This window comes from Misgurnus anguillicaudatus, chromosome 7 (assembly GCF_027580225.2).
Source record: "Misgurnus anguillicaudatus chromosome 7, ASM2758022v2, whole genome shotgun sequence".
Classification (NCBI taxonomy): Eukaryota; Metazoa; Chordata; class Actinopteri; order Cypriniformes; family Cobitidae; genus Misgurnus; species Misgurnus anguillicaudatus.
Genome location: NC_073343.2, coordinates 26524591 through 26545814, shown reverse-complemented (window position 1 = coordinate 26545814; position 21224 = coordinate 26524591). Strand labels below are relative to the sequence as shown.

The 21224-nt window shown below is 38.1% G+C and overlaps 1 protein-coding gene across 1 annotated transcript; it reads left to right on the top strand.

The window, feature by feature from the left end:
• Window positions 1-629: 629 nt before the first annotated feature.
• LOC129417976 ((E2-independent) E3 ubiquitin-conjugating enzyme FATS) lies at window positions 630-19469 on the top strand. Its single transcript, XM_055172882.2, has 7 exons — window positions 630-1314; window positions 4777-4923; window positions 6025-6194; window positions 8639-8807; window positions 9555-9618; window positions 9856-9955; window positions 19037-19469. Exons 1-7 carry the CDS (start codon window positions 645-647, stop codon window positions 19073-19075), a joined length of 1359 nt encoding a protein of 452 aa, XP_055028857.2. The 5' UTR covers window positions 630-644; the 3' UTR covers window positions 19076-19469.
• The last annotated feature ends 1755 nt before the right edge of the window (window positions 19470-21224 follow it).

The following is a 21224-nucleotide window of genomic DNA, read 5'->3' as shown; positions in this document are numbered from 1 at the left end:
ATAAAGATTTTCAATTTTAGGAAATAAAAGGTTGTATGAACTGCCCCTTAGCCTGTGGATGAATATTATATTCAAAAGGAACCACAAATATTTCTGATTCATACAGAGCACTTTAGAGGTGGTTTGTCACCCTTAAGCTTTTCTGTTTAGATTTCTATTATATGGACATTTTCTGTTTGTTTTCGACTATTTCAAAATACTTTCAAATATTACCCATAGCTTTATTGTTTGTATTGTATGTTTTAAGTGAAAAGTTTAAGCATTTTTTTATGAAATTAAATCTCTGATCACATTTACAGGCAGTGGACAATGAGCATCACTGGTACCTGCAGCAAAATGCCCCGGCACCATGGAGGAATCCAAGATCTAGATGGGAGGTTGCGTCGAGAGAAAGGAGAACATCTCCCTTTCTATCTAATTTTACATTATATAATGACGAACCATGGAGATCACAATCTGTCACACCTAGACCTGGTTTATTCCTGAGCCGGGCACGCAGTGTCCCTGAAGCACTCAATTGCCTAAGCACCCCCACATTACATTCCAGTTTTTCTTCCATCACCATTTCCGCCCGGAGTTTGTCACCTAACAGGGATCGAATGGCTTACTCAAGCTCAAGAATTAGTAGCCATCGCCCATTAGCCATGACCCACAGTAAAAATAAAACCAGTGATTGTGTCACTGTGATTCCTCCTAAACGCAGGGCAATAGTGGTTACGGTGAATGAATGCACAGAACAGCAATCCACTACTAATAACATCATACGTTTCCAAGCTTCACCAGGCGGATGGCCAGTGAATCAGACGGACTCTTCGTCATCCTCAAAGACTTCTGATAGACTCTTCCGCTCCTGCGCCCACATTTATGTTTACCCATCCCAGCTGTTCAGATCTACTCTGTACTTGGACAAATCCCTCTCAATCCCTCTTGGACAGCCTCAAAAATACAGTGGGACTTTGCATAGATCTACTCTCTCCATTTCCCTCGGAAAAAGAGCCTCTAATCGGACTCTTAAAGGATCTGGGATTATAATTCAACCTAAAAGGTCCTATAGTGACTGGGACATATCAGGCATTGGCGTTGATGGAAAAGAAAAGCTGTCCCGGCACCCGATGGATGCTCCCACCAGTAGTGCCTTCAGGACTAACACGAGTTCTGTCTCCAACACGCAGTATTCCACTTTAACATCATTGACATTCAGAACAAGGTGCCACTCATCTTCTGCTTCCTTCAGAGTGAATGGAAAGGCTAATGATGTCTTAAGGCCTCCGCAGAGCAATCTAAGAGCCATACAGGCATTCAGCAAGCATTCAGGTACCTATATCACCTACCTGCTCCTTAATATCATGCAAATTCGCTCTCCATCCTTTCTCTCTCTCTTACTGTCATTTATTCTATATCATTTCTGCTACATTACTTTGCCTATTCTGGACACACTGCGTGATATCTTAGCCTCTGCGGTTTCATTTCTACATCTCGGACACCTTCTGATTGGTGGCTTATGCATTGTTAATGAGTCGGCCTCCCTTCAATATCCTTTAAAGAATGAGAATGAGCTGTCCAAAAAGAGTATAAAAAGGCTCAAAACGAGAAAGACTGGAACAGTTCACTTTTGTAGAACATTACATTGGCATGCCAGCCTAAGTGGGTCAATCAGATGTTGGCATAAAAAAGGCCCATTGGCACAAAATGGCAGAGGAAATTTAATCTGGCATAGTTGGAATGATATACTGTTATACTGGATATCTACAAAGGGAAGGAAATCTGTTATTGGGAAGTTAGCTCCAAGGTAGGATTTAAGATTTTTAACAGTGATTCTTAATAAAAGCTAAAAAAAGCAGAATAGAGGATCAGTGTCATTAGTACAATCTGGTATTCTCTATTTGCACAGCCAAGGATGGATTATGGTATAAGGCAATAGGGCCCGTGGCCCTTAAACTGCTAGGGGCCTCGGGCTGAAAGGTCTGATATGGCTTGATGCTGGAAAACAAAACACTGCAAATGTGTTTATAGGCAAACAGCGCTTGAATGCGTCTTAGAAACCTCTGGCAAAATGTTGTTTCGTAAATGAGAAATTTTATTTTGTTCCAGACAGCTCCTTCTAAATGCATTACTGACGCGTTGATGTTATGTTGAAATGCAGTGGCCCTCAAAGGCACATGGACACTTAAGTCACCAAAGTTAGAAATGGATTTCAAATGGATTTTATCGCATCATTTAACAAAATCAAACCGACTAGCATCTCTTCACACTGAGTTTGCATACAATAGATAGATTACCTGTTGACATTTTTGATAACTACATTTTTTATAGTTTTGTACTTTTTTCCCCAAAATGCTATAAATCTATTGAATCAATATATAAATGTGCATTCATCTTTACCATCTTATATTCATTTAGTTGACTAGTGGTATACACTGATTAAAAACATTTACATTAATGGCATTAATCAAAACACTCACTTTGTCATATTAAGAACACTGTCATTGCTGCTGTCATCCTTGGGACGTCATCGCTGAACTTTTTTGACAGCGATCAGCTGTAAAATGTTTTGGTCCTGCTTGATTTTCGTTGACTTTGCATAAAATAATTGAATGTTTTTCATAAGATCCGATCGGTGTCTACGTGTAAGCATGACAGAAGCTTGATGCTGTCGTATGAGACAAGCAACAGCCGGCATTTTTCCTTCGCCTGAGTGCCTCTCATGTAAATTATTAGATTTTGATGGCTTCCGTTTCTTTCTCGTCACAGAAAACCACCACAGGTTTAGCAATGCCATTTATTTTGTATTTGTTTGCTGATCACGAAGAACAAAGTAGATGAGGAAAGCTAGGATTCCGTGTGTGTTCAACGCGCCGCCATTGTTGTTTCCAATGCGTGGAATGGTGCGCTGTGATTTGTGGAGCGGATTTATTGCATTCTGCAGAGAAAGAGGAGTGATGTTTATTGTGTTTTGGGAAAAAAGGGAGAAAAGATGACAGAATAACACGGCAGATATTAGATTTTGCCTAAAATTAAGAATTTACCTTTTTTAAAGAACATGCCCAGATTTTGTGAATTTAGCTTATTCACCGTATCCTCCAGAGTTAGATAAGTCCATACATACCTTTCTCATCTCCATGCGTGCTGTAACTCGGTCTGACGCAGCCCCCGCTAGCTTAGCTTAGCACAAAGACTGCAAGTGAATGGCTCCAGCTAGCAAACTGCTCCCAATAATTGACAAAGCAAAGCACTGCTACCGTACTGGGCGGAGTGATTTGCTCGCAGCACCCGTGAAGCCCCCTGGTGAGGAGCAGAGAGTTCGCTCAGAGTTGTGCAAATCACAACTCATCAAAAAATGCCCAAGTAGCAGTGCTTCGCCCTCCGAGAATACAGTTCCCAGTATGTACACTGCCAAAAGATGGATGTGTCTCACATGACCTTGCCACCTGTACACGGTGTGACCACACAAATCACAACACATAAATAGGAAAATGTTCGCTTTATTTTGTCACTTATTGGGAGCAGTTTGCAAGCTAGAGCCATTCACTTTCAGTCTTTGTGCTAAGCTAAGCTAGCGGGGGCTGCGTCAGACAGAGTTACAGCACGCATGGAGATGAGAAAGGTATGTATGGACTTATCTAACTATGGGGGATATGGTGAATAAGTTAAATTCCCAAAATGTGGGCGTGTTTCTTTAATGACGTGATACAATACTGATTTTGGCGGTAACTATTTAAAAAAAAATGGCATTTATCGCGCTTTGGAACCAAACTCTTCATATTATTTTTTTGTCAGCCCTTGCAAGTCACTTTTGCATAACATAAAGATTGATCATTACAAAAAGCTGTAGTTTATTGTATGCATAAAGGAAGATATTTGTAATAAATCAACAAACAGAGCACCATTGACTTCCATAGTAGGAAAAATACTACTATGGAAGTCAATGGTGCTCAAAAAAATGGTTTGGTTACAAACATTGCTCAAAATATCTTCCTTTGTGTTCAGCAGAAAAAATAAATTAATACAGGTTTGTAACAACATAAGGGTGAGTAAATGATGACATAATTAAAATTTTTGGGTGGACTATCCCTTTAAGTCAACATTCGGAAATTTTAGGGCACAACTGCAAAACAATTAATTTAATTGCAACATAGAGTACTCACTATTTTTGACTGTTTTACCCCCTGGCGAAAACAGTTTGTGGTGTGACTGGAGGGCTTGTATGACCAAAATCTGTCCTTGTGCACACCGCTTAAGATCAGACTTCTAAAACACAAGACGCACAATCTAATGGACATAGATTTTTAAAAAAGGAAGAGAGAGAGAGAGAGCAGGAGAGCGAGAAAGACCTATTATAAAGAAAATAGGACGAGTTTCAATCTTCTTATATCTGAGATGATGCATCATTGACTCCACATTACCTTGCACCTAAAGTCTATCAGTTTCTCGCTCCCCTATTCTGTCTCTCAGTGCACATCCACAGCTAAACAAATTTCCCCGTGACGAGTCGCAGAATATCATCCTCTCATCTGCAGTACACTGATCTGCATGTGTTATATGAGCCATGTGATGGCACAGCTGCATGACTGGCCGCTAGTAAACTAATACCAGGTACCACTCCAGTGAGGACCCAGAGGGCTCTTATGCACGAGTCTGATTTAGATACTGTACCTATCCTTTGCAATGCCCTGTGTTTATGTGTGTCTCTTTACCATCTCTCTTTCTCTCTCACACTGACTGTGTCGTGATTTAGTGAAGTGTATTTTTCTAAGGAATAACTTGCTTTGATTTTAGCGCCTGTTTTAAGTAAGATGGTGGAGTCCCCTGCAATATTCAAAACTATTTCGTCTGCTGGCAGTGTGGAAGATCTTAGACACAGAAATACAGCAACTGATCCTGACTTACAGTCTCCAGAAGCAAAGACTTTAAGCAAACAAATTTGTAAGTATACTGTAAGACTTAGTCAGCATTAAAATAAACTTTTCTTCAACGGCATGATGAACATCCATAGCCTAGCATCCAGACCAACCCAACTCTCAATCTTGATCAACTTGTTACAGTTAAATGCATATTCAGTGTCATTTTCTATGTATTTCATAGTGTTTTAAGGTTAAAGGGGACATATCATGAAAATTTGACCTTTCATGTGTAAAAAGATCAACCTAGAAAATGTGAAAAAGATCAATGCAGTAACTTAGTTTTGGTAAACCATCCTCTGCAAGAATGTGAAAAAATAGGTCATTGAAATTTGGCTTCCCTTGTGATGTCAGAAGGGGATAATACCACCCCCTAATCTAACAACGCACTGCCATTTAGTGCAGAGATCAACTCATTTGCATTTAAAAGGACACACCCAAAAACGGCAATATTGTGGCAACATTTTTTTAACAAGCTATAATAAATTATCTATATGGTATTTTGAGCTAGAACTTCACATACGTACCCTGGGGACACCAAAGATTTATTTGACATCTTAAAAAACCCTTGTAAAATGTCCCCTTTAAAGGGGCGATTTCCTGGACAAGGTTTATGCTAGTTCCAGACTAAAGTGGATGTTTGAGCTGCCTCAATTTAAAGACACGATGTACTGACATATCTAAATGTACAGTATATCAGAGCCATTGTTTTGTCTCAAGATGCATACCAGTATTATTTTTTGTAAGGTTTGATCATAAAAACTACTTAAAGGCAGGGTGTATGATCTCTGAAAGCCAATGTTGACATTTGAAATCACCTAAACAAACACGCCGCTACCCCATTAGAATCTGGACCTTTTGATAGACCCGCCCCACACATACGCAACCCAGGCAACGATGTTGGTTAGTAGACACGCCCCTTACTGCTGATTGGCTACAAGTGTGTTTTGGTACTCAGCCCGACTCCCTTTTCCAAAGTGTTTCTCAAAAATCATGCACCCCACCTTTAAATGTCCTAATATAACTAAGGCCGAATTAATCTAAACCCTGTCCGGGAAACCGCCCCAAAGTGTGTAACAGCAAGTGTGCATGCTAATGCAGTCAGTGTCATTATTCATCTGTACAGGGGTCCCTCAGGTGCGTGTAAGGGTCCCTCGTGAGGTCCGAACTGTTTCCCACACTGCTGAGAAAATCAGGAGAGGTATTGAGTGGTCGGTCTCTCCTCATCTGATTAATTGCACCTGTGCGTCCAGGCCTGACCAGTACAACACTAAACCTCAGTCACTTAGCTTAAGGGTATGCTTTTATATTCTCAATAACCATATAGCCCTTAATAGTAAAGATTATTATAACATTAATCATCTGTAAGACAGTGGTTCTCAGCTGGCGGTTCACAACCTAGAAATGGGACACAGCTATGTTGCGCAAGGGAATAAACAATGATAAATGCAAATAACAAAATGCAACTAACCATATAATTGTGTAGTTATAAAATAAATAGGCTTATAATCTGTTGAAAAGGAGGAGAAATGGCTTCCGATCTCTCGTTGTTAATGTTAAAGGCTTTATTTTGGGTCGATTTCATCAATCACTTTCTAACAGAAACCTGGCAAAATAGGCAGAGGCCAATATGGACAAATGAAACGCCCCCTCATCCTCCTCAGTACTATAAATAATGCAATGTAAAGGTGCAAACTTCAATTAGTTAACATTTTTACATTTATAAATGCAAAACAGAATTACTGCATTTTTTGGGTAGTGAAGTATTGGTTATTGAAATAAAATGTCAAATGTATTTATTGAATATAATATAATTGTCAATGTTCCGTTGTTAAAGTGCCGGCGTAGAATGGAAAACTGTAAAGGCATTGATGATCAATAAGACATCCCACACTGCAAAAAATACATTTCTCTGGCCAAAAATATATTTTAAATATATGCTAAATAAATTTCGTAGAATGTTATGCTCAATTGAATATATTCTTGCATTTGGAAATATATTTAGTTTTAAACTTCATATATCCACATATATTTCAAAATGAAGAGTTGTTGCAAAACGAGATAAATCCATTTTTTAACATTTTTGTCAAAACATGTTTATTATTATGTTATCATGTTATTATTTTGTATTATGGTGCTACTTAGCTGTATTTTTTAAGTTATGAAGGTTTAAATCAAAACAAACCAAATGCAGTTGTATTGAAATTAATTGGAATGCACAACCAAAAAACGAGATTTCTGAACAATTAAAAAAACGGTGGTTATCTCGTTTTGCAACGAAACTCTTCAAATGTATTTTAAAATATATTTCAAAATATAAAAAAATGGCCAAAAAACATATCAATGAAAAATATGTTTTTTTTAAACAAATTTTAGCAAATATATTTTTTGGCTGTTTTTTGTATATGTTGAAATATATTTTTTGTCGTATGCTGACATATTGTGATCCTCAAACGCGATTGTTTCCTCCTTTTAATGTAAACATTGTGCATGCAAAAGACCGCTGGAAAACAGGCCAATCTCAAGATAACACCAACTGAGAGGTTACAGTCGAGATGTACGTTCCCAGCCTGATCTTACAAAATATGTGAAATAGTCACGCATTATTTTGCTCAGTTTTTGAATACATTGTCACGTATTTCCACCATTTTACGTCCCCCTGCCACGACTTTCTTTTCCGTGACAGTTTCACGTATTGGTTACTCAACTGTTTTTCCTATTTTCTTACAATTGTCGCTTCGGTTTGGGGTTAGAACAACTTTCTGTTACATAGAATGCCATCCTTACCCAAACCCAACTCTAACCTTAACGTCAGGTGACAATGGTTTAAAAAGCAAACGAAAAAATAGTATAAACCAATACTTTAAGTGACATCCTAACGCAAACAGCAAATCTAACCCCAAACCGAAGTGACAATTGTTTAAAAATAGGAAAAACAGTTGAGTAACCAATACGTGTAACTGTCGTGGCAGGGGTACGTAAAATGGTGGAAATACGTGACAATGTCACGCAAAACTGAGCAAAATAATTCACGGAAATTTGTGAGATCAGGTTGTTTCCAAAATTAAATTACACATTCAATTAATTACAATGTTGTTACAATGCTACAAAGCTGTGACTGCCAACTTAGTTTTATATCCTAGTTAATGCTATATGTTAGCGTTTAGACTGAAGTTCTACTATTATATACAGTTACGTTTTGCAGGTCCATACTTAAAAAAAAAAAACTTACCACTCAGAAACATCCATTAACAATCTCTAAACAATTCATTATTCCTCAAATTCCATATTTTCGTCTTATACAGGCTCAAACATAAGGTCTGTTTGCACACACACAGAGCTACTGAACTGAACTGCTCTGTGAAACAGCCAATCAGAGCAGAGCTCAACATTATTATTCATGACCCTTTCAAATAAGTTATTAATAGACCATTTCATTCTAAGGGCAAATCCTATGGTTGTAAATGGACACGTCTCTGGATAATTTTTGCACTTAATAAATCCACATGTAGATACCAGAGAACAAATTAAGATATTATTTTAATGCATTCTTTGGCACCTTTAACAAGTTTTAGTTTTTCGATTTTGCATTTCAATTTATTTTTTTGGTTCCAAAAACCAAATCCAGGTGAGAACCACTGTCTTGGGTCTTACTGATGCATGTCTGCACATTATGTCCTTTTGCCACTATTGTGATAAAACACAAACCTTGTGTTTATATCTGAATGAATGTACTGTAGGAGGCTCTTGAGCTGTTTCGTCCAGATTTTATCTCTCGATCTCAGAATCGGTTGCGGCGGTTGGAACAGAGGGCCAGACAGAGGCAGAGCTTACAAACATCAGAATTTTCAATGGTCGTGGAGACGGCTAACTTTAGGCCCAACTGCACCAAGCCACACCCACTTAGTGGTAAGATACTTGCAGTTGAAGTATGTAGTACAGATCTGCTTCTGCAGCAATGCAGTCACAGTATTGCAGCAACTATAGGCTATTGGTACCCAAATCAGGTACCCAGAACTAACAATGAACCACGAATGCGACAATGCGACAAATAGCTGCAAAATGCATGTTTACGATAGATACAGAGTCATTGTCTTGGGATTGTTGTAAAGCAACCACACAGTTTCAGGGCAAACACACTGCAGCAAGGTACATTATTGATGCAGTCACAGAGAGAGAGAGAGTAAAGTGTCTAATACATACCAGAGTGCTGCAGTGAAACATTTGGTGCATTAAAACTTCAGGAATATCAGAACAAAACTTGAGGTGGGACAGACATACAGAAAGCTAACAGATACAGTCAAGATCTCTGCATATTTCATTTCAGGTCTGATGAGGATGAACGATGCATCTTAAAAAGTAAATGAGCTATTCTGGTGTCAGTGCAGCTGACTTATGCCCCCTATTGGCCAATTGAGATTTCACAATAGGGATGCTATTTAAAAAAAAATGTTCTTATTAATGCAAGTGTATTAATTTATAAAGTTTTAAATACATCAGTTAGAAGGATGTTTCAGAATTTAAAGATATAAAGCAAATCATGAATGTGCTGATCTTTAAAAAAAATGCAACTGAAGAAAAAAGACGAAATTAGATATAAAGCTTTGTAATGACCTTTCCATTCGTTATTCTTCTTCTGCTATATGTTTTTTGTAGATAACCTTTTCAAACCCAGGGACAGAGCCATCTCAGGCAAAGAGATGCAATGGAGATCCAGACGGTTAGTTTTCACATACACACACATGCACAAAATATTGCACATGATCCGGATAAGACAGCTCCGCTTATCAGCACAGAAACACAATATGACCCCCATTTGATAAAGACAGTGTTTTACGATATCTTTCTACTGGAATAAAAATCCAGATCAGATGAAATATAACAGATAAAAATGACACATAGCAGTTCATTCTTTGTGTGAAAAACATGTGACTTGATGTTCGATCTGTGCTTTCAGGATCTATAAAAAACTACCTGAAGTGACCAAGAAGAAGGAAGATGAGAAGAAGAGACAGATGTCCCAAACCAACAGACTGAGGGTGGAGGTCTTCAAAAAGGTCAAATTAAAGCAATAAGCCCCAAGAAGCAGTGGGTTACCAGTGCATTTTATAACAGCTAAGGGGCGTTGTTAGGCATGATGCGAAGCGGAGTCATATACATAGCAGGATTTCATAAAATAAAACACAAATAAGTTGTAATTATATTAGTACAAATATTAGTCTTCCGCCAAACGAAGTAGTTCCTCAGAATCAAGTGTGGCTGCAACAGAGCGCAGTTCACAACCAACACAGACGCAGCAAAGACACAATGATGTGGTGTTTATTTTATAAATCAACATTCATCTAATTTAATTTATACATTAACATGTATATCGTGCAACTGTTGAAGTGATGATCAAATATGCTTGGAAGCATGCTTAATAAACATAAAATATCAAATGAAAAAACAGACCATCCGCTTTCAAACAACAACAAACAAAACCGTTTCACCCTACCTTCATTTGTTCTCTTATCAGTTATCACCTCTCAAATTTTCGGAGATAATCCTATTTTTGTGAAGAACTTTTGTAAGAGATCAGATTCAAAGCCATCAAACACGTCGTCACGCTAAATCCACCACAACGCTGTTGTGTCAAGTGAATGCGTCTGTGTTTAAGTTGGGCAAGATTGCCATCTAGTGGATAATAGCGGAAATATCAATTTAAGACAAAAACAACTCAGAGAACGTTTTCTCTTTATTGACGAAATGACTCAACAATATTTATTGACATTTATCTGGATATCGCCATAATTGTGCAAATGTAGAAAAATTTAAAAATGATTAAAGACTGTGGTGTTTATTTTCATAAGTATGTAGCAACATTGGTGCAGTCAGTGATACTTCTGTAAAGCTGTCTGAACCGTGGGGTTACCGGGGTATTTTATCACGGCTTAGAACACGTTTCAACCAATCAGAATGAAGAACCAGAACGAGCCGTTTTATAATTAAACATTTACACAAAGTAAACAGAATAAACAGTACATTTTATCAATATGTGTGTGTTCTCTGGGAATTGAACCTATGTCTTGCACAGCTAGTGCAATGCTCTATGAATTGAGCTACAGGAACACTGACAAGTGTATAAAGCAAGTTACTGTACAATATAGTCATGACAATAGAAGTAGGCCTATTTTTATGCAAATGTGTAGATTTTTTGCTTTCTGTTTATTGAATGTGAATAAGCCGGCAATGCAACAGGTTGCAGCATATCCACCATTGTGGTTTAATCAAAACGTGTGTGTTCCATTGCTGACAGACTAGTTAGTTTCGTGCAATGTCCAGAGACAGTTTGATCAAATCCAAATTTGGCCAGTTTTGCATTACAGGGCATGTAGGAGGATAAGGTTGCAGCTGGAAACCCTTTTGTCCTGTAAGCTTGATTAAACTCGGTAAAGGGCACAGCTGTTGATTGTCCAGCGATTGTAGAGGCCATTAAAAGTGAAGTACTGAAATACTTGGGTGAACATTGAAAAGGCAGCTGGTGCAGAACAGATTGAAACTTTAGAAAGACTCGGTTCTCTTCAGCTGAAGCGCTCAAAAACGATAGGGGCTTTTTACCTTGAGGGTATAACCGAAATTAAAATTTATTTCAAGTGCCTGATTTGATCACAGAAATATAGTTTTAATGTGAGTTTTAATTACAGTTTTGATTTGTGCTGATGTGTTTCTGTTACTGAAGTAAGTGGTACTTAAAGGGGCCACCTGACTTTTTCCATGTTTAAGTGCTATAATTGGGTTCCCAGTGCTTCTATCAACCTAAAAATGTGAAAAAGATCAACCCAGTAACTTAGTTTTGGTAAACCATTCTCTCCAAGAACATGAAAAATTAGGTCATTGAAATTTGGCTCCCCTTATGATGTCATAAGGAGATCTTATTACATTAATACCGCCCCTTAAGCTGCACTATCCAACCACAGCATTGCCATTTAGTGCAGAGAGAAAGAGAGAACATAATTCACAGCACAATTGAGTTTCAATTCCAAGAAACCACCATCATTGTGATCAGTGTTTGAATTTCATTATCTCATTTGCATTTTAAAGGACACACGATGCAAAAAATACGTAGACGCAAAATATGCGCGTCGATTCGTCAGACCCAAAAAGGCGGCACCGTAGAGTAGTAGCAAAGCAAGTGGCTCCAGTCCACGCCGGTTTCACACAGCAAGTGTGAGCAGTGCATAAGCTGCGAGTGTTTTTTTTTCAGCGCCCATATTAACAAGCATGCACCCCGCCGCATGAGCAGCGCGAGCTCGCGGCGCTGTAGCAGCTGTGCTGCGATCGTTTCTGCGTCAGTTCTGCTGCGCTGCTCACGCTCAATTAAAGGGAAAGTGCTTTTTTTATGGTTTAAATGCTCATGGATTGACGCGAAAAAGTGTAATTTTACCATAAAATCATAAATGTGATGCCAAGTGTGTTTTAAACAGTCATGACTTTGAGCAATTTAACAGAAAGCAAAGAAATCTGTAAAAACACACTGTTGCCAGAAGACTGCTTTCATTCACTTTCTGTCCAGCACTAACTGCTTCCTCTTCTATCTTAACAAACTTAAGAGAAAGAGATTTAAAAATCTATGTGCTTCTTAAGTCTATAATTGTATTTATATCTGTCATTACATGGAACAGCACGAAAACAATTTGGATTAAACAAATCAAGTTATAAAAATTACACAGACCATCAAAAGGCACATTGAAGAGGTTTTGCTCATAAATGCATGTAAAATAAAGTAATGTGAACTTGAGATTTTTATACTGTTATTAAACTGCATAGTGTGCACTGCAAACGCTTTATTGAATGCTATCTCTGACTAAGAATGCATTATTTTCCAGTTTTTAAGTTTTAAGAGGAATGTCTACATTCAGATATGTAAATCAACATGTATAAATTGCTATTAGTTAATTAATGGGGAGATAATCAAGAATCGAAGTCGAATCGTACTGATAAAATGAATCGTTAGACTAATCGATGCAACGAAAAAAGAATCGCTAGATTAATCGTTTAAAAAATAATCGTTTATCCCAGCCCTACTACAAAGTGTCAATTTTAAAGTTATAATAAATTATCTATATGGTATTTTGAGCTAAAACTTCACATGTGTACTCTGGGGACACCAAAGATTTATTTTACATCTTAAAAAAGTCTTGTGACATGTCCCCTTTAAATGGTTTTGCTTCAGATTTTACTTTGGACCGCAAACTGCGACCCTGATTAAATTACTAAAAATGTATTATCGTTATTATCAAAACATATACTGTAGGCAATATGCAAAAATATAAATATGACTTACACTTTTAAATATAAATGTGACTCTGAACCACAAAACCAGTCATAAAGCAAGGTCAATATTTTTTTTATTGAGATTTATACATCATCTGAAAGCTGAATGAATAAGCTTTGATGTATGGTTTGTTAGGACAGGACAGTATTTAGACGAGATTTGGATGAATTATTTGAAAATCTGGAATCTGAGGGTGCAAAAAATCTAAATATTAAGAAAATCACCTTTAAAGTTATTGTCCAATTGAAGTCCTTAGCAACACATATTACTAATAATAAATATAATGCACGTATATTACTAATAATACATTTACGAAATATTTTCATGGAACGTGATCATTATACTTAATGATTTTTGTCTCAAACATTTTTTGTTTGTAGCCCATCATGTGTGTGTTCATCATTTCAAAATATGTGTTGGCATGTCGAGTGAATGTGCATCACGTGTTTTGTCAAGATAGGTGCCTGCTGCAAACGCATCTAAAGGGTTTATTAAAAAAAGACGCTCGCGTTTGCCAGCTACTCGCATAATCTCATGTGTAATCAGAGTTTACTGTTAAGAGTGTCTTGCGTGTATTTTGTGTAGTGCTGCCGCGAATAGTCGACGTAGTCGACGTAATCGACGATGAAAATTTGTCGACGGCAATTTTTTTAGTCGAGGAGTCGCATATTTATTTTTTTCCGTCTCAAACGGCCCACTGTAATTCTGTCTCATGTCTCAAATGGCTCAATGTAATTCACCTCCACACCAGTCTGTGCGCTGTGTGCGCCCTGCTGGTTAATCTGCTACGCTATCATCTTTCTTCCCTCTCCCCCTGCCTTCACTGCTTTAATTTTGAAAAATTGGCGGTGGCAGGTGAGTCTATGGAATTATGAGTCCGAAAGCTTCCGAAGTATGAAAGTATTTTAAGCCAAGTTGTGATAAAAGAGTGGTCTGTTACACCGTGCCAAACGTCGCTGGCTTATCACGGGAGCACAACGACAATGCACGAGCATCTCAAACGAAAACACTCGGGAGTTATTGACGATACACCCACAAAGAATAGGACAACGTAAGTAACTGTTATATGATTATTAATGAAACGGCGAGCTAGTCAGTACTGTTTTATTAACTCTTTTGAGAAGTACAATGACTCTGTCTTTGGATGTTAAAGGCTATCAGTGTTTGCTCGTGATTCCGCCACGGAATCAACACTGGACGCAACAAATAGATTTTTCATGATTCCCATTTACATTTTTATTTTACTATTTTAAACGGCTCAATTCATTGTTGCGAATGTTCAGCGCGTCTCTCTCTCTCTCTCTCTCTCTCTCTCTCTCTCTCATGTTGCTTGCAGCGCCTCGACCGCGCGCGCCTCTCTCTTACGTGACAGTGAAAAGGTGGCAGTGTTTTTAATGTACTTTCTTTTTTGCGTAAACGTCAACATTCACAGATGTCTCTGACAAAGACGACTGATCGAGTTAACATGACTTGAAGAAAGATTAGCAGTAGTGTGAGTCTGTGTGCGAGCTTCTCCCTCCCTATGATGCTGTATGCCGTGTTCTGTAGTCTATGTAACAACAACAGTGTATTTTCTTATATTTCTGCATTTGCACCGAATTGTCTGCGCTATATCACTCGCATTTAAAATCAAGAAATGGCTCAAAACACAACAACAATTATGAGAAGAGCAACAGCAGTAAAGCTACAATGTAAATGTATGGTGATTTTTGCATATCTAAATCAGGATTTTAGCAGCAGTTAAAGGAACAGCTGGTTGGATAAAAAACGAGGTGATGGGTCATGTTTAGTCACTATTTTATAGGCTACAACAGAACAGATAATATGTAAAATAGCATTCAGTTGTGTTAAAATGCAATATAAGATAAAAGAGTAGAAGTGAAACATTTCATATTTCTATTAAGCATCTACTTTGCAATGGAAGTTTTTATTATTATTTATATTGTTTACATTGTAATTTTTTATTTGGTAACATTTAAGTTATTCATATTGTTTATGACACTGGTGGGTTCAAAATAAAATGGACACAATGAAATAACAAACACTTGAGTTTTTTTTAAATAGTCGTTTAGAATAGTCGACTATTCGAAAAATTAGTCGAAAGATTAGTCGTTAGAAAATTAGTCGTTAGTGGCAGCACTAATTTTGTGAATGTGAGCGTTTCTTTTATCATAAACGGTTTTGACGTGTGTGCAGCGGGCACTTATTTTGACAAAACACGTAATGCACATGGTTCACATGACGCAACAAACACATCTTTTGAAAACATGAGAAACGCACAACACTCTAACTAACAAATATTTAGAATTTGTGCCCCTCCGAAGAGCAGTCACCAGCCGACACTGCTGAATGGTGCTTTGAGGAACCAAAAATATTTCTTCTATGGCATCGCTGTAATGCACCTTTTAGAGCACCTTGTGTAGACTAAATAGAAAAAGAAAAATTATTAAACACTCTTTTCCTTACTTTTCTGTGACCATACCAGAACAGACCCACTTTCATTTTCTGTCCGTGACTCACCAGTTGCCATCTCTAAATGACCTCTAGAGTGACCTTTAATGACCCCCGCAAGTACAAACACACCTGAGGCTTTTCTCTCGTAATGCGTTCTGCCAGAACTGTCAACCCAAATGTACCAGCGGAGATAAAACGTGTGCTGGTCTGAGAAAACCTTCCCCCTGGTTACAAACAGCAGGTGCTGTGTGGTGCCAGACTGCCTGATCTCACCTTGGTGAACTTTTCTCCTTCATGCTGAGGTGTCAAGCGATATCGAGGCTCACAGGGTGGATTCATGCTGAGAGTCTGCCCAAAACAGAAGATCATATGAGACAGAGCCATTACGTAGAAACATCATGCACCTGATTTTATTTTTTTAGGAAGCACTGGTAGCAGTGCTGACGCACTTGCCCGGGGCGAGATACTGTAAGACTTGACCAAAAGAAAAAAAGCAACTTGGTAGTTTTGCAAAAAAAAGTTTTTTTAAGTTTGAGATGGTATCTGGGTTTAAATCTCAACAAAATTTCCCACATTAGAAGCTATTAAATATTTATAAGTTCTTGATGACAGCACATTGGGTCCAGAGACGCCCGTAAGGAAATCCCTTATAATAAAAACAAATTGAATATTGATGAATTAACACATTTTGTATATAACAAAATGTAGTTTGGGACACAACTTTGTTAAATGTTGCTTATGGCATTCCATAATCTATTACATATTTTATAAGAACGTCTGTATGATTCTAGTAATTATAAATGAATGCTTTATTATTCAAGCTACATTTTTTTTATTCACAAATAAATATTTTTGTGGGAAAGAAGCAGGCAGAAATCCACTTAGCACTTTTTTTTGCAAAACCTTTATTTTCTTGAGTTATTTAGAAAAGTGCTGTAGTGGTTATTTAGTCCAGGGGTTTTCAAACTGGGGGGCGGGGCCCCCAGGGGGGCCGCGAGATGGTGCCAGGGGGGGCCCAGTTTTATGACATTTTTTAAAATACATTAATTTATCATGAATTCTGTGTAATTGAACAGAAAATAAGGCTACTAACCAAAAGCACTACTTTTTTGTATAATTTAATATGTGTTTTAGTAAAATGTTGAGTTTAGATTTTCTTTGGGGGGCCGCGAAGGAATGCACCATACACAAGGGGGGCCGCACGCTGAAAAAGTTTGGGAACCACTGATTTAGTCACCCATGTAACATTTCTGGAGAAAATAGACCTATGTGTGAGGGGCTATGCAAAATATTTTTGAAGAAATGCCTTAGCAAAAAGCTATTAGGTCTGCATCATGCAAAAAGGCTAAACGTGAAAGCCACCGCATCATAGATATTTTTGGGGTAGTTTTTTTGTATTATAATCCACTTTATCTTACTAATTATATGTTTACATCTTTAAAGGCGGGGTGCATGATCTCTAAAAGCTAATGTTGACATTTGAAATCACCTAAACAAACACACCCCTACACTGTAAAAAATACTTTGCTGCCCCAAAATTTCCTGCTGAATCAACTCGGATTTACAAGTCGTGTCAACACAGATGAGTTGTCACAACTTATAAAATATAGTTGAAAAAAGTCACAACTCATCTCTAGTCAAGATAAATAATAGTAAGTTGATATGACTTGTGAATCCGAGTTGATTCAACAAAAAATTTTAAGGCAGCAAAGTATTTTTTACAGTGTACCTGATAGAATCTGGACCTTCTTTTGATAGACCCGCCCCACTTATACGCAACCCCAGGCAACGATGTCTGTTAGTAGACACGCCCTTTACTGCTGATTGGCTACAAGTGTGTTTTGGTACTCGACCTGACTCCCTTTTCCAAAGTGTTTTTCAAATATCATGCACCCTGCCTTTAAGTCATTACATCTGCTACATGAAAGCACATTGGACTGCACTTTCTTCTTCTTCCTGCAGAGGGCAGCACAATTCTTCATATGAGTCCTGCATATAAAACCACTTTTTGATATCTAGATAAATTCTACTCATCACAGTGATTTATTCATGAATTCCCTTTGTTCTTCACAGTAACAGACGTGGCTTTGATACTTCTGGGATGCTCGTGGCACACAGGAGTGTTGTGTCAACATTAATTTTCACGTTTTGATGTTTAAAGACTTGAATTCAAGAAAAGGACAGCTTCGTAGGTATTCGGGATGTCTTTACTGACAGGCTGTTCCCTGGTGGTCTAAAACAAGAGCTTTTGAGTCCCATTGTAACTAGAGATATGTTGTCTATGTGTGTTGTTTTAATGGGTGTCAGATCTTGTGAGGCTGATAGTTTATATGAGATGTCTGGCTCGCTGTTTCCCACAAAGTCTCCAGTAAAGCTCCCTGTGTAACAGTGATGAATGACTGATAAGTCAGACCAAAGATAGAGAGAGGCAGGTGAAGCAGGCAATGCTGAGAGAGAGAGAGAGAGAGAGAGAGAGAGAGAGAGAGAGACCTATTCACAAAATGTGACAGCCAAAAGAGTTCAGTTCAGTTTATTTTTTATACTGTATGTGTATTATTGCTAGCAGCTTTACTGAAACATTTTATCAAAGGAAAATTATGCAAAAATATTTTTTATAATTAAAATTATGCAAAAACTTTAGGCAAAAATATCTAAACCTAGCAAACAAACTTTTTTGCATTACTAAAGTTTAACTTTACTCCTAATAGCACTTAAGGGAGTACATTTCTTTTTGTGCATTATATACTTAATATCAATCATAAAGACGGATGGATTCAGTCTTGGTTTGTCGCCTGAAGAATAACTTGGCTATGTGTGGGTGTGTAAAACTTTGCAATGTCATTTTTGGACAAACTTTTTCCTCAGTAAAGACAAAATATAACTGCACTTCAGTGTAGTATATCTAACGTTTTTGTATATGACAAAGACTGTTTGCTGAAACTAAAATGAAACAAAATAAAGGTGTGTGCACAATATATCACCAATCTATTATTAAAGATCAAATTTGCTTATCAAACAAAACATTAAAACTAAAACAAAATCATTTTTATCACTACTAGAACGTGCAAGTTATGCACTCACTGAACCCAAAACCAAAGCTTCTGTAGCCAGGGACCCATGCAGAAAATAAAATGAATGCTTCCTACCGGGAAAAATACATGATAACATGATGTGGTTTGAGGACAGATAGCAGGTTGTCATTGCACTCAGGAGAGATGGTCACCCCGGGGGACTGGCAAAGAGATTTCTGGGTAATCTGTAGATGACACATTATCTTTACACACTTGACCTGAGCAGACATATGGTCTGACAAGGAGGTTGCTTAGCTGGTTGTTCTTTAGTTTAAAGTTTCCTTTTCTTTTTTCCACAGAAACTTTTGGATCAGGTTCTTCAAAGGCACAGCGACTGAGAGTGTGTTCGCAAGATTTATATCCCCTACTCTCTCCTTGCCTGAGGCAAAGAACTGAAGACAAGCAAGACCTTTGGAGCCCCCTTCCGAGAACAGAGCATGGTTTTTCTGATGCATTGTTCCAAATATAAAACACCTTTTACCGGACATGAGACGAATCCGAGTGTTATGCGTTTCCATACCCTGTTGTGTCCAACACTTGAAATTGAAAGGATGCATGCTTTGTAAAAGACATTTTTGAGGGAAGATAAATTGATGGACTTTATTGTCAGGTGAACACTGTAGAAGATAATGTGGAGAATTTGTTAAATTTGTACCATATGGATTGACCTCATCAAGACTATAATGTATAAAAAACTGGTGAAATTGTAAAACTCATATTTTTCATACTGTATGTCAGTGGTTATTAATAACCTGGTTTAGATCATCTCTTTTATGAACTGAACTTGATGTGTCAGATATACATATGCAAAATGTATAGATTATGAACCACTGCTGTAGGTCGTCAGCAATAGTATAAGTTCCTATAGGTTATTTTTTATGAAAACGCAGTAAATGCTATCCTCAAAATACACTTTTGGTATCTCTGTGGTATCCCTGTACCTGTCTTTATTCAGAGTGAGTGAGTGTGCATTTATTACTATTAGTATGATAATATTGGCCATTAGCTTTTTTGTAATGCACAATTTCAGTAAGTGGAGCCACTCAGTTCTCTTCTACTGTCTGACACTGCTTTTGCCCTGGAAGTGTCAGGGTTTCTGGTGCGGAAAATGAAATTTGGGGTTAATAGAATTTGGGCGAGAATGTACTGTATTAGATGACAGGTCATATGAGTAGATGCCAAAGCAGAGATTAGTCATTTATAAGTGCACTATTCTGTATTCATCCATTTAAATATAGAGCTAACTTCAATTTAAAAGTCTTTTTTTTTTAAGGGAGAGGATGAAGATTTGTTGACGTGAAAATATGCAGGGAGAATGCAAGCAAGTCCTTTAGGTTCTGCTCAGTATTCCACCTTGTGGAAACCTTGAGACTGTCATTAGAGTGCCCTGCATATCAAAAAGATATAGGGGAGAAAATGACCCCAAAAAGACAAGGAGTTGTAAACAAACTCAGAAATTATACAATAGGTGTAGCAGTCAATATTAAATACAGAACTTTTCCCCGTAGAGTAGACTAAAGAAGTAGGAACATATAAATTACACTGCACAAAATTGAAGAATGCCTACTGCACGGTATACTGGTGTAAACATTAGGGTGTGTGCACACCAAAGCTTTTAAACGCGGCTGAAAACGCCAGGCAGATTCCGACTGCCAGCTTTTTTCAGCTGACTGCCAGCTTTCTTCTGCTTTGTTTATCAGTAGTTGTACGATACGCTGGTTGGTTGTTGCGATATTTGTCCCGCCCCTCCTCCACTGCGATTGGACGACCGTGTGAGAACTGACATTGACGAGCTGAGCTTTTCACTCAGAGTTGAATTTTTTATTTAGGGGCGTGCACTTCAAAGCTTTCACGCCTGCGGCTGGTGCATGTTTTCAATTGTTTCCAATTGAAGCTTGCCGTTTTTCAATTAAGCCAACTGTTTTCTTCCGCGCTGAAAACCGTCGCTTGGCGGTTTTTCCGTGCTCGGCGCTTAGCGCAGAGAGTTAAAAAATATTCAACTTTGGGTGGAAAGCTCCGCTCGTAAATGTCAGTTCTCCAACCTGCTCACAGCTGAAGTATCAGAGTTAACAAAGCGCTCAGCTGAAGAAAACTGGCACTCAGTTGAAAAACAGCTGGCATTTGGCGTCCTCCAGGCGTTTCAGCCGCGTTTAAAAGTTTTGGTGTGCACAACCCCATACACAGCATTTTTCGAAAAAGCCAGCAGCTGGCGTTTTTTTTCCACGCTCAGGGGTTGTGCACACCAAAACTTTTAAATGCCTGGAGGACACCGAATGCCAGCTGTTTTTTCAGCTGAGTGCCAGCTTTCTTCAGCCGAGCACTTTGGTAGCTGTGATACTTGAGCTGTGAGCCGGTTGGTTGTTGTGATACTTGTCCCGCTTCTCCTTCAATGTGATTGGACGGGCGTGTGAGAACTGACATTGACGAGCGGAGCTTTTCACCCAAAGTTGAATCTCTTTCAACTCTCAGCACTCAGAGCTAAGCGCG